Source organism: Alexandromys fortis, unplaced genomic scaffold (genome assembly GCF_014885135.2).
Source record: "Alexandromys fortis isolate MF-2015 unplaced genomic scaffold, M_Fortis_MF-2015_v1.1 scaffold_292, whole genome shotgun sequence".
NCBI classification, from domain to species: domain Eukaryota; kingdom Metazoa; phylum Chordata; class Mammalia; order Rodentia; family Cricetidae; genus Alexandromys; species Alexandromys fortis.
In genome coordinates this window covers 1,101,416-1,117,450 of record NW_026068162.1, presented here as the reverse complement: position 1 = coordinate 1,117,450, position 16,035 = coordinate 1,101,416, and the positions used below count along the sequence as shown (strand labels likewise).

The following is a 16,035-nucleotide window of genomic DNA, read 5'->3' as shown; positions in this document are numbered from 1 at the left end:
CAGTCTATAGAAGGCCATGCTACGCTCGGGGCCCACTCTGTGGGAAGACATCAACAACTGCTTTTTTTCAGTGTTGTAAGGAAGGACGAAGTGGATAAATACCAGTATTTGCTCAATGTATTTTAAGTTTATTTTAGATATATGGGTGTTTTGCCTGTGGAGGTAAGAAGAGGGTGTTGTAACTCCTGGAACTGGAATTACAGACAGTTGTGGGCTGCCTTGTGGGTGCCCAGAATTGAACCTGGATCCTCTGGAAGATCAGCAAGTACTCTTAACTATTGAGTCATCCCTCCAGATGATTGGTTTGTATTTTTAAGATTTGTACTTTAATTCATGTTAGAGTTTTTCTTAAAAATTATTTCCTCAATTAGATCCAGGAATTTTCTATCTCCTTCTCATAATTATGAAGGCAGTGCCTGCCCTGTCTTAGTTAGGGTTTCCACTCCTGTGATTCCGGAAACATCAAGACCAAAAGCAACTTTCAGGAAGAAAGGGTTTATTTCAGCTTACAGGTCTACATCACAGTCCATGCCAAGGGAAACCGAGGGCAGGGACTCAAACGGCAGGAACCTGGAGGCAGGAGCTGATGCAGAGGCCAAGGAGGGTTGCAGCTTTCCGACTTGCTCTCCATGGCTTGCTTGATCTGCTTTCTTATAGCACCCAAGACCATCAGCCCAGAGCCTACACTTCTTACTCTCATGGGATGGGCTTCCCGTATCAATCATTAATCAAGATAACACCCCACAGTCTTGCCTATAGGGCCAGTCTTATGAAGGCATTATTTTTCAGCTGTGGATCCCTCTTCTCGGACAACCCGAACTTTTCAAGTTGGTATGAACTATCCAGCACATGGATAGTTAACAATGATCCGTAGACCCATGCATATGTGTGTGCACACGTACTTGTGTCTTATAGTAGGCAGTGGCCTGGGGAAAGCCATTTGAGAATTTACTTTGGGCCAGTAGGCTCCTCCTATAGCTTAATAACCTGAGTCGGGCGGATTTGTTTTTCACTAGTCCCATGACGTGGTTTCTGAGCTCTGGGCTTCACAAAGACCCACGGGGTATGTGTTTTCTCTGCCCTTAGTGCTGAGATAGCTTCTACCTGTTCCAGGAATGCTTACCCCCTACCCTGAAGTCCTAACTGCTGTTAATTCTCCAAAGGTACTTTCTGCAGAGAAATAGCTTTGCCCTTCGATTTGTAAGGTCTGGGTCATTTTTCTTTGTTATTCATTTTGTCTTGCCATTTCCTTTAATGCAGACAAGGTCACCTAAAGTTCAATTATCACAATCTTACCTTCAAAGAAGTAGGCTGGCCCTTGATAGGACTTTATCCTTTTGAAGGTTGTGAACTTGAAATGTTACCTGAGCCTTCTTTCTCTTACACCCAGACTAACACGTAAGTCAGGGACCCTGACAACTGAAAACCTGGCCTTGGGCTCCCTGTGTCCTGTGCAAAGTTCTCCAAGGACCACCCCCCGCCCTGCCCCACAGCATTCTGCAGTCCCTTGGAAGCAGGAGAGGTGCCTGTTCCCTTGGAACATATGTTCTCCCATCGGAGCATACTCCAACTTGGGAGCTCGGTCCTTCCAGTTGGCCACTTTGGTGGTATGGGTGAAGCAATGGCCGTCTACTGCCTTCTGTGGCTGTGGAGGCGGCGGAGTGGGGGCGGGGCGTCTCTCAGATGCGCAGTGCCCTCAGTGTCCAGAGTGGCAAACACAACCGAGATACTAAACACCGAAACCACTTGATATTCTGTCTGCCCTTTGTCCTTGGGTATGTCCACTTTATTGTTCCTACTGAAAGGAGCGATATCATTCCTTTTAAGTTTGTTTTTCAAATTGGCCAAAGTCCTGCCGTTCCAGCGACAGGACTAAACTCTTCGTTGGGGTTATCCTGGGTTTTGAACTAGCAACAGGTTGAGTGATAAGAGTAGAGGGCAGAAGGAGAGATCATTGCGTGACAGCTTGAGGGATGGGGAGAGAAGGAGGCAGCGGTTGCGGCGGGGCGCAGGCAGGGACGGGACCTGCAGAGCCATCCATTGGGCTTTAGGGGGTCGTCTCCAAACCTTAGGAAGGAGGTCACACTCGCGAAGCTACTTTAGATTTGACTCCGCCTTGTTGGATTTGGGATTAGGGTTGGAAGCTGAGAGAAGACCTTGGCGAGAGCCAACCTAACAGGAGCGGGGCGGGGCGGGGCGGGGCGGAGAAAGAGGGGGCGGGACCAAAAAGAGAGGGCTCATTACCAGAGCCGCTGCTTCTCACCTTGCGCACCAGCGTGCAGTCACAGTTTACACAGCTCCGCTGAAGCCTGAGAGCACCAGCACCATGCCCATGACACTGGGTTACTGGGATATCCGTGGGGTGAGAGCGGGTCTGACAGCCGAGTGCGATGGGAACGCCGGGCTTGCGGGAATGTGCTGAGTAGTTGGCAGCGGGTCCAGGAAATGAATCCCCCTTGCTGGATTCCACAGCCTGTACTTCTCAGAGCTCTAGATGTTTGAGATTAGTCTCTCTCCCTCTCCCCGTCCCCACCGTGTGTGCGGGCTGTTAGATCATGGGTAAGGATTAAAATATAGAGACATAGTCAGGGGTGTGCCTCTCTGATCAGCCGAATCTTCTAGTTGTGCCACGCCGTCCGCCTGTTCTTGGAATACACGGATTCAAGCTATGAGGAGAAGAGATACACCATGGGGAATGGTAATGACACCCTCTTAGTCTCTTGCTCAACTTCTGATTGGTGGCACTCAGGAGTCCCTGTGCCTGGCCCCTTGTTGCCCAGATCTGCGGGCCTCTTTCAGTTAGAACTAGAGTTCAACTAGATCTTCAAAAAACCCTGAGAAGGCAGTCTGGTCTTAAAATGCAGAGCTATGACTTTTTCTCTATTTGTAAATTAGCATTTGTCTAAACTTCTTGTAAACCTTAGGCCTGCAGGGCCCACAGTTCCAGACACTCTTCCCTCCTGTTACCTTGGAATACACACTCAGTGTGAGGTTGCAGATTCACTGCCTGGGGGTGGGGGTGGGGTGGGGGCTTGCCTGACTCCTATAGGAGGGTAGGAACTAGGGTGATTTCTTTTTCAACTCTTGCCACTACAGCTCCCGACTTTGACCGAAGCCAGTGGCTGAATGACAAATTCAAGCTGGGCCTGGACTTTCCCAATGTAGGTGCAGGGAAGGGAGGTTTGGGGAAGGCATGGAGTCCTCACCTCATCTTCTTGTCTGGATGAGGGGGTTTGGGGTCAGAGCTTCTGCTTTCTTTTTCCTTTTCTTGTTGTTTTTTTTGGTTTTTGGTTTTTTTCTTTTCTTTTTTTTTTTGTGTTTTTTGTTCTTTGAGGGTTTCCCATGTCATTCACACTGAGTGCCAGGTCCCATGTCTGTCCTCACCCAGAGAAGGATTTCAGGGTCCCCATATCCCACCTGACTGTCCCTGCTTGTCTTTCCAGCTGCCCTACTTAATTGATGGATCGACCAAGATCACTCAGAGCAACGCCATCCTGCGCTACCTTGCCCGCAAGCACAACCTGTGTGAGTGGGATCTCCCTGGGCTTGGCTGGCATGTGTGTGTGTGTGTGTGTGTGTGTGTGTGTGTGTGCTGAGATTCCGCTATGTGTGCTGCAGGTGGGGAGACAGAGGAGGAGAGGATTCGTATTGACATTTTGGAGAACCAGGTCATGGACACCCGCTTCCAGCTTGCGATGGTCTGCTACAGCCCTGAGTTTGTGAGTGGATGGGGAAGACAGGGTTTGGAGTTAAAGTCCTAAGTTCACATCTGTATTGGTCAAGGTCAGCATTTGAGTCTAGCAGTGCTGATTCTCTAAGCCCTTACTTATCCCAGCAACCAAGTGGCCTTCACGACTCCAGAATCTTGCCAAATAGCCACTGTGGGTCAGTTTCTACCACTTCTAGGATATGGCTTGGATTCCACAAGCTAGAAGTTCAGTTTTTAAACATTTGAGCATGTAGTGTTTTGCTTCTTTGATGGCACTGGCCATCTGAGTCCAGAGTGTGACAGGTGTATGGGCATCTCCTAAGCACCTCTGAGTCTGACCCCCAGGATCTGATTTGGGCCATAAGTGTTGTATTTGTTATTCTTTTTAAAGCGGTGGGTGGGAGACCACGGTGGGCCAGAGGCCTTCGCTGGTCAGTGGGTGACCCCAAGCCTAGGCGGGTCCCCTTGGCGGGTAAGAGACACACAGATACACCATGCAGAGTTTGTGTATAGAATTTATTTAGTGGGTTATGGAAGGAAAGGGGAGGAAGGAGAGGGGGAGAGAAAAAAGAGAGGGGGGAGAAGAGAGGGAGGCAGCAGCCACCTCTTCAGAAGAGAAACAGATAGGGGGAGTGGGCGGGGTTTGTCTCTTAAGGGGACAGGGTAACCAAGTGATAGGACAGGTCATGACAGTATTCCCATCTGACTTCTCATCCTCCAACACGTGGGACCTGGCGCCCAGAGGGCTCTGATCAGCAGTGATGAGCTCATTGAAAGTCAGGAAGCTGACTCAGAACCAGTCTTGAGGGGGTGCATGCTCTCCCCTCCATTCCTGTGAAGTCAAACTCTTTGCCAGGGAGCCTGTATTGGAGGGTGGTGACCGGTTTTTACCCCCCAACCCACTTCAGGAGAAACAGAGGCCAGAGTACTTAGCAGGTCTTCCTGAGAAGTTGAAGTTCTACTCGGAGTTCCTGGGCAAGCGGCCATGGTTTGCAGGGGACAAGGTAAAGAGAGGGAAGAGGGGGAAGGAGCTGCCATTCCTCCCAGGCTTCAGATCCTGTCTCACCGACCCTCAATTCCTGCAGATCACCTATGTGGATTTTCTTGCTTACGATATTCTTGACCAGCAACGACTGTTTGAGCCCAAATGCTTGGAAGCCTTCCCCAACCTGAAGGACTTTGTGGCCCGCTTTGAGGTGATGCCCTGATCCTCCTCTTTCTTAGATGTCTTTTCCTTCCCCCTTTCCAGGGTGATTTCCTAATCTTTTAATTTAAAAGAGTAATTAGCATTTTCTGAGCACTGGTTTTCTGTGAGGCTCCGTGCTCAACACTTGATAGTTATAGGATCAAATGTATTACTATAAGATTCCTACAAGGTAGATAGAATTATCAGACCCCTAAGATGAACTGAGACTGGAGGGTAACTCACTTGCTCAAGGTCTCAACTCTGAGCCTTGGGGGCCTGTTCCATGTGGGCCCCTGACTTCTACGGGCAACACTGGCGACTCTTCTTGTCTTGTGATGAAAAGAAAAGTTTCAGGACTTTGTTCAACCAGGGTTTCCTGTCTGGGACCCTTTTGAGAAGTAGAAGGTGACAAAAGTGTGCAAACATCTGGCTTTAGGCATTTAAGAAGGCAAGGGACAGCGAGATTCATGTGCAGTCTCACGACACAGAGAGTCTTCATGGCTGACCTGCAGAACACTTTGCTTCTCCCTTCCCCATTGTGGAGACGTGGAAAGCTCAGACTGTAGAAGGTGCTTGGATTGAGTAGACAAGTGGGCCCTTGTAAGAGGGTGACACCCGGGCCCCTGTGTTTGACACCCCCCATCTACTTTATTGGAAGCACTAACTTTGTGTGTGTGTGTGAGTGTGTGTGTGTGTGTCTGTGTGTGTTAGTTTGGTCTTTCTTTTTTTCTTTCTCTTTCTTTCTTATTTCTCTCTCTCTCTCTCTCTCTCTCTCTCTCTCTCTCTCTCTCTCTCTCTCTCTCTCTCTCTCCCCCCCCCCCCCCCCTTCAGACCTGGAATCTGTTTTCATCCCCCACTCTCTATCAAGTGATGTGTTTTCTCAGCTAGTTCCCATTAGCTCTGTTTCTGGTCCAAGTTGAATAGCTCTGGGGATTATGTAAGAGCTGGCATCACCGAGGAGAAAGGGGGAAGGGAGAGCTAAAAGCTGCCGCCTCAGGCCTGGTGCTTTGGCTCATAGTAAACAGGTAGTCCTGGGCTTTAGAATTCCTCCGCACTTAGTTATCTGGAAACTCATTCTCAGTAAAATTCGTGCAGGGTGACTGAAATTTGACTCGGTCCCCCGTATTAGAGCTAGAGATATGTTTGATTTGGGTATAGTAATATTGGGCCCAGGTACCAGGTGGAGAAATTTAGACTGTCTTCTCTCTGGGAATGGATCAGACCCCTGCCTTGCTTTTTCCCTGGTGGGCCTCCCTCCATCTGAAATACTTCCATTCAGGATTTTCTGTGTGCGATCTGGGCACTTTTCCAAGCTACTTTGGCATGCTCTGTGAACTCCTTTTTTTCTCTGGCAGCTCGTTCCTTGGTGTGCAAATGCAGGCAGAATCTTCCCTGTGGGGGAAAAAAAAAAAAACCAGGCCTGTGCAGACCGTGACAGGGCTGTGTGTATAGAAGGAAGTTGTTTAACCTCTCTGGAGTTCAGGTTCCCTCCTGATAAATGGTCAGTTAGGACCCATCTTGCAGGGTCATTGAGTGGTTTTTCCAAACCTAGGGTGTACTGTCTAGAGGTCGCCAAGCCGGCAGGATAGTGCTGCTTCTCCACTCGATGCCCCTCTTGAAGTGGGACATTTTGGAAAGGAATTCAAAGAGGTCCTTCTCCAGAGCTGAGGCTGACTGCTCTGCTCCAGGTCTCAGGCCCACGTGGAGTTCCTGGGGCGGAGCTGGTCAGCTCAGCGGGCCTACAGGCCTAAGCTTTGCTTTCTCCTTCCCACGCACAGGCCCTGAAGAAGATCTCTGCCTACATGAAGTCCAGCCGCTTCCTTGCAGGCCCCATGTATTTGAAGATAGCTGTTTGGGGTAACAAGTAGGAACCCCTTACTACCAAGGCCGGGAAGAGATCTATAACTGTGCTTGCTGGTCCTTCTGCTTCTGTGTTGGGGTTCCTTCCCAGCGGCTCCTCCACAGAAATGTGCAGAGAGATTCCGGGCTCATGGGAGGGGGTGGGAAACACCTTTCATCTCTCCCAGAAGCTTTCCCTAAACCAGACACCTCTCCTCCTAGTCTCAGGATGTTTCCCCATAAACGTTTCCCACCGTTTGCAGCTTGTGTCTGGGCTATTTTTTTTTTTTTTTAACCGAACTTCATCCTAAGTTGATCAAAGGGAAGATGTGGGGCCTGTTGGACTTTGCATCTCTTTGAGTAATGTGTGTGAGGGAGCCTGGCCCACCGGCACTGCTCTTGCAGTTGGGAAACTACAGCACTGTGCTCAGCAATCCTTGTGCCAAGCTCTACAGCCAGCAGCACTTGGCACTCTGGGAATTTTTCTCTTAGCCTGAGGAGGTGCAGAACGAGGTTTCCACATTCGGCCCTTACAGTCTGAACCAGAGTCTCTCCCCATCCCAGAATTTAAGAGGCCTCCCAGCCGCCCATGGAAGAGCGCGGTCTGAGATGAGGCAGCCCAGCTTGCTGGGCCCCAGTGCCGCAGTGTATGAGCAGCCACGTCAGGGGTATTTTGTACCAGATCATCCACAAAGGAGCTGGATTCATTGGAGAAGAATCTGCTGAACAGGTTCCCATGGCAACTGCTAGACCATGGATTCTGACCTTGGTAGAGAGGAGCTCTGGAGGAGGTCCCTTCTGGGCATTGTTCACGTGCCAGCTGCCAGCAGTTACCTGCTACCATAAGGAACTAGGGCCTGCCGGCAACTTGTGAGGGTTATTGTGAAATAAATGAGTTCTTAATATGGAACTCTCCAACTAAGGGGGTGCACACACACCTTCAGTCCTAGAATTCACAATGACAGAGGCAGGGGAATCTGTGTGAGTTTAAGGACAGTTTTGTCTACCTAGTGAATTTTAAGCTGGTTGGGCTGCATAGAGTGATTTGGTCTCTTGTATCAAAAATAAATAAATAAATAGATAAATAATAAAAAAAACAGCTAGTAAATGCTCGAAATTTGTGAAACTTGTAAGATCAAAATTAATTAGGCTAAGGGTCTATTATACTTTAGAGATAAATGAAATTTAAAAAGGAAACAGGATTAGGGTATAAGGCAGTAGTAGAACATTTACTTAGCATGCAAAAGGTAGATTCGAACTACAAGTTTCAAAAAAATAAAATAAAATGGAAAAATGCAATGGAAGTTAGGAGTGACGGTATAATAAAAGTTAAGTAAAAAGAATACAATATTAATCCAGACTGCAACTCTGAACCAACAGTCAGGGAGCCTGCATGGGACCGACCTAGGCCCTCGCATGTGTGTGGCAGTTTTGTAGCTTGGTCTGTTTGTAGGGCTCCTAGCAGTGAGATCAGGACCTGTCCCTGGTGATTAGCTGGCTTTCGGGAACCTGTCTCCTATGCTGAATTATCTCACCCCACCTTGACGCAGGAACTTGGTCCTGTTTCAACTTGATGTGGCATGCTTTATTCAAGCCCATGGGAGGCCTCCCCGCTCTGAACTGAGATGGAGGAGGAATTGATGGAGAAGGGGGTAAATGGGAGGTGGGGGGGATGGATGGGAAGGAAAGGAGGGAGGGAAAACTGTGGTTGGTATGTAAAGTAAATGTGAAAAAATTAATTAAATAAAAAGAAGATATTCAAATGCCAGGAAGCACTCAGAAAATCACGACTTGCTCATTATTAGAGAAAGGGACAGCTAAACGGTAATGAGGTTCTACTTCATGTACATTAGGATGGCTACTATGAAAATTCAAAAATTAAAATATTTGGTGAGGGTCGGGGGCATTAATGCCTTTCCCATCATTGGTGGGTATATATAACGATGGTTCCTCAAAAAATTAAAAGTAGAAGAATGTAAAATAAGGGGCCTGCCTAGTGTGACTCCTGCCTAGTGTGACTTCTGGCTAGTGTGACTCCTGCCTAGTGTGACTCCTGCCTATTATGACTCCCCAGCAGCCATCTTTCTGGCTAAGAAAGCCAGGTGAGCCATGGCTATATCTATAATCTCAACACTTGGGAAGCTGAGGCAGGAAGAGCCTAAGTTCCAAGCCAGCCTAAACTATATAACAAGACCTTTTCAGCCTCCTCACTCCCAGTCCCTGCCAAACAACAACAAACAAACCAACCCCCCCCCCCAAAGAAACCAGAGTCAAGTGATGTCATAGTGACTGGTTTTATTATATGGAAAAAGGAAAGACGTATTGAAAAAGGTAGGAAGGATAGGGTTGTCACTGCCTGCCTTTCCTCAGCTGACTCGCCTACCCTGCCCCAAGGTCAGTATCTGCAGACTGAGCCACTGGAACCGTATTAGCTGGAGTTCAAAGGGACCGCCTTTGCCACGATCCTTCAACTAGAGCAGAAAGGGAAGCAATGCTCTGCTCCATTCTCTGAGGAGCAGGACACATGAAATTCTATATGACTTTGACTTAGAGCTCTGTGTTGGACCTGTTCTGATGAGCCCTAGCAGTAGGCAAAAGCTGTAGGCCCCTAGCCAAGGCCATAGCTCCCAGACAGATTTTTCTGTGTCTACTCTGGCTCCCAACAGAAATCTGTGAGCTGGTGGATTAGGTAGTCTGGATCTGTGTCATTGGTAGTCTCAGGTCTCAGAGAGGCCCTAGGGCAACCCCTTCCCTAAGAGTGTGCAGATCACTGATCAGGTTAGACTGTGGTGTGGACCAGTTCAATGTCACCCTTGGAGGTCAAGGGACTTGTCTTCACCCGCATTACCCCTACTCTATGACATGGAGCAAGACTCCAGTCTGTAGGGCTGGAATGAGATAGGAAGCATAGGACTTCATCTTGGAACGCAGTGCCAGGCTGGAGAAACCTAGCATTGAACAGGTCCTACTGTCCCCCATTTCAGGATAGAGTTCATGGATAGGATTTCTGGAACAGCCTTGGTGTCGGGCATCACTCTTTGGACTTCTATCCTGGCCAGCATCATCTGTGGCTGTGGGGATCTTTAGCCATTAGCTGACTTCAGCAATAGTCAGTCCATAGTCGTGCAGACCTGTGTGCTTTCCCAGGGTTGTGTTCAGCCAGGTCTCAGCAGGCTGTGAGCTCACATTGACACAGCACCGTGGCTTTGGTGGTGGCATATGGTATATGAGCCAGAGTCTAGACCATCTGTGGCGATTCTACCCAGACCCATGCAGAATCTTAGTGTCTGACTATAGGCAGGTGGCTCTGAACGAGGGAGGCATCTGGGTGGACCCTGGCCCCAGAAAGATGCTCACGGGGAAGGACTGTTCATTCCAGGCACTACTTTAACTCATGCTGAACACGTAAACTACAGATCTGGGGACAACCTAAACTTTGATCTTCCTCCAGTGGTCTACAAACAACAACACTTCAGTGGTGACCTCATAAAAAACCCTGAACTTTGTTACCGTTTATTGCGGAAATAACGGGAGTGTCTAACGGCTCTGAGTGGGCTGGGGAGAAACAGCCTGCTTAGAATTTCTGGAAAAACTGATGCAAACAAAGCCAGGTTCAAACTCTAGAGTAAATACATAAACCCTTTAGCGTCCAGAGGCTGCCACAGAGCAGTAAGCATCAAGAACTTTAGGAAGCCATGACTCCACGAAACATTCAAGGAAGGGTCTAGAAACCAACCATATAGGAACTAGTATAAGGTAACTTTTGGATGGGAAATGTAAAACAGCTACTTTAAGGTCACAAAATGAGCTTAAAGAGAACAAAGAGGGGGCTGGAGAGATGGCTCAGAGGTTAAGAGCACTGTCTGCTCTTCCAGAGGTCCTGAGTTCAATTCCCAGCAACCACATGGTGGCTCACAACCATCTATGATAAAATCTGGTGCTCTCTTCTGGTGTGCAGACAAACATGCAGGCAAAATGCTGTATACATAATAAATAAATCTAAAAAAAAGAACAAAGAGAAATGATACTCTAAAAGAGAAATTTAACAAAAATGGAAGCAATAAATTCTACAAAGGTATTTTTTTTTTTTTATTTTCAAGACAGGGTTTCTCTGTAGCTTTTTGTTTCCTGTCCTAGAACTAGCTCTTCTAGACCTGGCTGGCCTCGAACTCACAGAGATGCGCCTGCCTCTGCCTCCCGAGTGCTGGGATTAAAGGCTTGCGCCACCACCGCTCGGCTCAAAGGTAATCTTTGAGCTTAAAAAAAGAGTCAATTTTTACATGCAGCAAAAGGCATTGATATTAGAACAGAACAAAGAGAAGAAAGTATTAGTGAGCTTAAGAGGACAAGGACGAGAAAACATGTATGGGGTCTTTGGGATAACATTACAGGAGTACTTGAATTGTTGTGTTTCAAGAAGGGCTTAACAATTGCAAAGGTTTAGAAATTTTATCGAAAGAGACAGTGGTATAAAGTTTTCCAGACCTGAAGCAGAACGCACATTCCCAGTAAGAGAAGGTCAGAGAGCACCTGTTGGAGCCACCGAGATAGCTCCTGCTTGGTGCTGAAACTGACAACCTGAGTTAGGTCCCCCAGGTCCCACACGGTAGAAGAAAACAGACTCATTCACCCTCTATTTGAGCCTTGTTTCCAGAGAAGCAAACCTGAGAGAATACATCCCTCATATTTGACCAGACTTGTCTAAGCAGAAATAACAAAGGGAGTTCTCTAAATTAAAAGGAAGACATGTTTATGAGCAAAAAGAAAACACTAGGCGATTGTGCTGGCTAGTTTTATGTTAACTTGACACAAGCTAGCGTCATCTGAGAGAAGGGAGCCTCATTGAGAAAAATGCCTCCACAAGATTGGGCTACAGACAAGCCTGAAGGTCATTTTCTTAATTAGTGATTGATGTGGGAGAACCCAGCCCATTGTGTGTGGTGCCATCCCTGCGCTGGTGGTCCTGGGTTGTATAAGAAAGTAGGCTGAGCAAGCCATGAGGAGTACGCAGGTGAGCAGCCCCCTTCATAACCTCTGCATCAGCTCCTGCCTCCAGGTTCCTTCCCTGCTTGAGTTCCTGAGCTCACTGCTTTTGATGATGAACTGTTATATGGAATTGTGAGTGGAATAAACTCTCCCCCCCCCCAGGTTGCTTTTGGTCAACGTGTTTCATCACAGCTATAGTCACTCTGACTAAGACATAGATAAAAACGAACTAACAAAACCCCCTCACTGGTAATAAGAACTACAAGGTGATTAGAGAGATGGCTCAGTGGTTAAACACGCTTGTTACTCTTACACAGGACTTGGATTCAGTTCCCAGCACCCACATGGCTGCTCACAACTGCCTGTGACTCATTTTCAGAGGATCTGATGACCTAGTTTGGATTCTGTGGGCATCAGGCATGTACATGGTACACACACATATATGCACTCATGCACATGAAATAAAAATAAATCTTCAACAACAACAACCAATTAAAAAAGAATAACTATACAAATTGACCATAAATCTGGTATATCTTCATATGAAATATCTAGTATATCTTTAATATGAAATGTAAAAAAGCAAGACAATAATAATTAGATTACAACCCTATGTTAAAACATGAGAAATATAAAAAGATGCAGAATGAGACATCAAAAACTCAAAGTGTAAATAAATGGAATGCAAGTGTCTAACTTATAAAAATCCTCCATTTCCTTTTGAGGTCTCTTTCCTTGTCTTTATGATCATGCTATGTTGGTATCATTTCAAAACAGCTATAATTTTTTAAAGGTGGTTTTGTAAGCCTCATGGTAGTCACAGGCAAAAATCCACAATAGACAAACTCAAAAGAATATTCAAAGAATCAAAGCACAATACTAAAGTAAATCAGTTAACTACAAAGGAAGTGTGTGTGTGTGTGTGTGTGTGTGTGTGAGAGAGAGAGAGAGAGAGAGAGAGAGAGAGAGAGAGAGAGAGAGAGAGAGAGAGAGAGAGATGAGAACTACAATGAAAATAGAAATAAAATTTTAAAAATTGCTATGGTAAGACTTTATTTATTTATTTGTGTGCATGGTATGTATGCACGCACGCACACACGTGCGCACACGCATGCCCCCATACATACACACACAGCAGAAGCTAGAGGAGAACATTGGGTACCTTCTTCCATCTCTCTCTGCCGCATTTCCTCAAGACAGGGTCTCTCACTGAACCTGAGGCTCACAGCTCCATTTAGGCTAACTGGACAGCAATCTCCAGCCCACCCTTACACCGCATCACTGGGGTGACAGGTACATGAATCTCCAGGGGTCTGCCCTCCCTTACACCTCATCACTGGGGTGACAGGTACATGAATCTCCAGGGGTCTTCCCACCTTATACCTCATCACTGGCTGACAGGCACGTGGATCCATGCATAGCTTTTATCTTGATGCTAGATATTAAAACTCAAGTCTTCATGCTTGCAGAGAAAGCAGTCTTACCCAGGAAACTATCTTCTCAGCTGTTTATCTGTGTATAATTATCTTAACCGTATGAATAAAATTCTCCAGGTAAACGACAGAGAAACTGCTGCGGTCCTGCTGCAGTCTGGACTCAGGTCTGGAGATGGGGAAGGGGCAACAGCGTGAAGAAATGAAGTGTCCAACCACCAGATGAGTTTCACACGAGTGGCCAGCCCCAAATAGATTCACTTTCTTTATCTATACACCAGAAACAAGCATGTTTTTTCATACTAACAAACAAGTTTTTCCCATCCTCTAATGTTAACCTCCTGCAAAAACAAATATGTCAAATATGATTTTTCCCAACTTTTACAGCAAAATATCTTTAAACAAACAAACAAACAAACAAAAACCCTTATCATTTTGCTACCTTGGCCAAATATCGAACCAGGTACATCCTGTCTTTGCAAAACTAAAAGGTGATTGACATAGGCACACCTCAAGAACAACAATCTTGTTCAAATCTATTTACAGAAACAAAGGTGATCTGCCGCCAATCCTGTCAGCTCTGAATCAGAACCTCTCCCGGAGTCTGGCATCCTCAGACAGGAAACCTGAGAAGCTTCAGCTCACAAAGAATTTTAGGGGAAAACGTTTGAGAAAACACAGGGTTTCTGGGAATGAGCACATCTTTCCCATGTGTGACAAAGTGGCACTAAAAGCTGCCAAGAGAATCATCCGTGTTATGAGAGAGAAGAGAGTGTGCAGGCCATGTGGTCCCAGCAGTGGTGTGCACTGCCCGGACGTCCACTGGTCCTCGCTGAGTGAGACTGTCCCTGTGGGCTTTTGCCTCATCTGGAGACCCGTTGAACAAGCACTCATAACTCATAAACTGCTCCAAAACTAGGCCACAAGGCTCCCAACAAGAAACTAGTGCTGGGGAGATGGTTCCGTCAGTGAAATATTTGTCTTACAAACAAACATGAGGGCTTGGATCTAACCCCCTAGAGCCCAAATTAAAAAACCTAAAGGTTTACATAGTATGGAAACATGAGGATGGGCAACTAAAACTAAGTATTGTGAAAAGGTGTTCTGAAACTCTGCTAGTTTGTTAGGTAGTTATTATTTTTTTTTAAGAAGAGAAGTTTAAAAGAAGTACCCCATATGCTTGGATAGTGAAGTTTCTAGAAGACAAGGGTTATTGAATGAAGTCCATGTTACTTCTTTCTGAGTTATTGGTAGGGAGACCTACAGGCACTCCAAACAATACAAACTATTGCTGTTGCTCTTGGTTGCTTTCCTTCACTAGACTGTAAGACCCTATGCTGCAAATTCCACAGGTGTTGGTTTTAGTGCACAGAGGAAGCAGTCGTGACCTGAGCACAAACTCTCCTGGCTAGCTAGACATCATAGTGAGGGGAGGTGCTATAAAGACGGAGGGAAAAAGGCAGCAACTGTCTTGTCTGGATCGTGCATGCTATAATACCTACCTGCCAGAGAAGACGTGCTCATGGATACAATAGTTGGCAAGATTGTTTGTGGGGTAACACTCTATCGGATCTGAGCCTGCTCCACAGAAGGGAATCAATGCCAGGTGCAACATGGTCAAAATACACTGCTAGGGAAGTGACAGGCCCTGCAGGAAGATTTACTGATGTGGGTTTTCTAAGTGGTCATGTTGTCAAACTGCTTCTAAATATCTGGATTTATACCCATAGGTTTGTGCTGCTCCTAACCTTAGCCAGAAAAGCTTCTTTGTGTAGTGAGTAGAGGCAAATGGAGAGACGGATGATGGTCAAAGCACTGAGACTACGCAACCACGAGTGGTCAGCCGTAGATGGGACATCTGCATCAAACCCTTTCCCCGTCAAGCCTCCAGGGAAGAGCCCACAGCAGCCGCGGCTACCTATGGACGCAGCCCTGGTTTCCTATGCAGGGCCTGAACAAGATGATGTAGATGAAAATCTTCAGAATGTAGCAGGAAGGGACTCTGGAGGACCTCAACAAAATACAAGCTGAATCCAACTGCATGTTCAAAAGATTATTCTCCTGGAGCAAGTGGGATCTGTCCGAGGGGTGCAGGCATGGATCAACGAATGCAAGTGAATGCATAGGCTAGAACACACCAAGAGAATGAAAAATCGAGGTGATCATTGCAATAGATGCAGAAAAAGAATTTTAAAAAATTTAACATTCCTTTGGGATTGAAAACGCTCAACAAATTAGGTACAGAAAAAAATGCACCTCAAAATAATAAGGACATTTATAATAGATCAACAGCCAGTTCCATACTGAAGGGGGAGAAGCTAAGTGCCTTAATTTTAAGATCTGGAACAAGGTTAAAAAAAAACAAACAAACAGGGGCTGGAGAGATGGCTCAGAGGTTAAGAGCACTGACTGCTCTTCCAGAGGTCATGAGTTCAATTCCCAGCAACCACATGATGGCTCACAACCATCTGTAATGAGATCTGGTGCCCTCTTCTGGTGTGTGTGAAGCAGAATGTTGCATACATAATAAATAAATAAATTAAAAAAAAGTTTAAAAAAAAAACAACAAACAAACCCATTTTTACCTTTTATTTTCCCCTGCTCTCTTCAGCGACTGCTCTAGTAGGCAGCTCTGCCCAGGGAGGGGGAGTAGCCACTTCTGGGGGGTGTAATCTGTTCTACCCCCTCACACATTGGAATGGCTCTGGCTGTGGGGTCTTCTGGAGGCGCCTATCCTGGGCAGAGGCACCCCTGGTGGGCCCAATACCCAAAGTTTCCCTTTCTCACTCGTTCACGGTTAATGTCACCTTTGCAACCAAGGATCTGTATAATTGGAAAGCTCAGAACCCACCTTGCTCTGAAAAGCCTGAGGCTCTTAGTAG

At 46.6% G+C, this 16,035-nt stretch overlaps 1 protein-coding gene across 1 annotated transcript; it reads left to right on the top strand.

Moving 5' to 3' along the window:
* Positions 1-2,201: 2,201 nt before the first annotated feature.
* Positions 2,202-7,831, top strand: LOC126491870 (glutathione S-transferase Mu 2-like). The gene is made up of 8 exons (XM_050127801.1): positions 2,202-2,362; positions 2,623-2,698; positions 3,097-3,161; positions 3,444-3,525; positions 3,619-3,719; positions 4,618-4,713; positions 4,795-4,905; positions 6,674-7,831. The coding sequence occupies exons 1-8, from the start codon at positions 2,327-2,329 to the stop codon at positions 6,761-6,763; spliced, it is 657 nt and encodes a 218-aa protein (XP_049983758.1). The 5' UTR covers positions 2,202-2,326; the 3' UTR covers positions 6,764-7,831.
* Positions 7,832-16,035: the final 8,204 nt, after the last annotated feature.

What these genes read in the sequence shown, in the direction of transcription:
- LOC126491870 (XM_050127801.1), top strand. Translation starts at nt 2,327, where the DNA reads ATGCCCATGACACTGGGTTACTGGGATATCCGTGGG. An exon ending in GAGATACACCATGGGGAATG is followed by an intron (nt 2,699 to 3,096) that starts GTAATGACACCC and finishes TTGCCACTACAG; the next exon opens with CTCCCGACTTTGACCGAAGC. An exon ending in TGGGCCTGGACTTTCCCAAT is followed by an intron (nt 3,162 to 3,443) that starts GTAGGTGCAGGG and finishes TTGTCTTTCCAG; the next exon opens with CTGCCCTACTTAATTGATGG.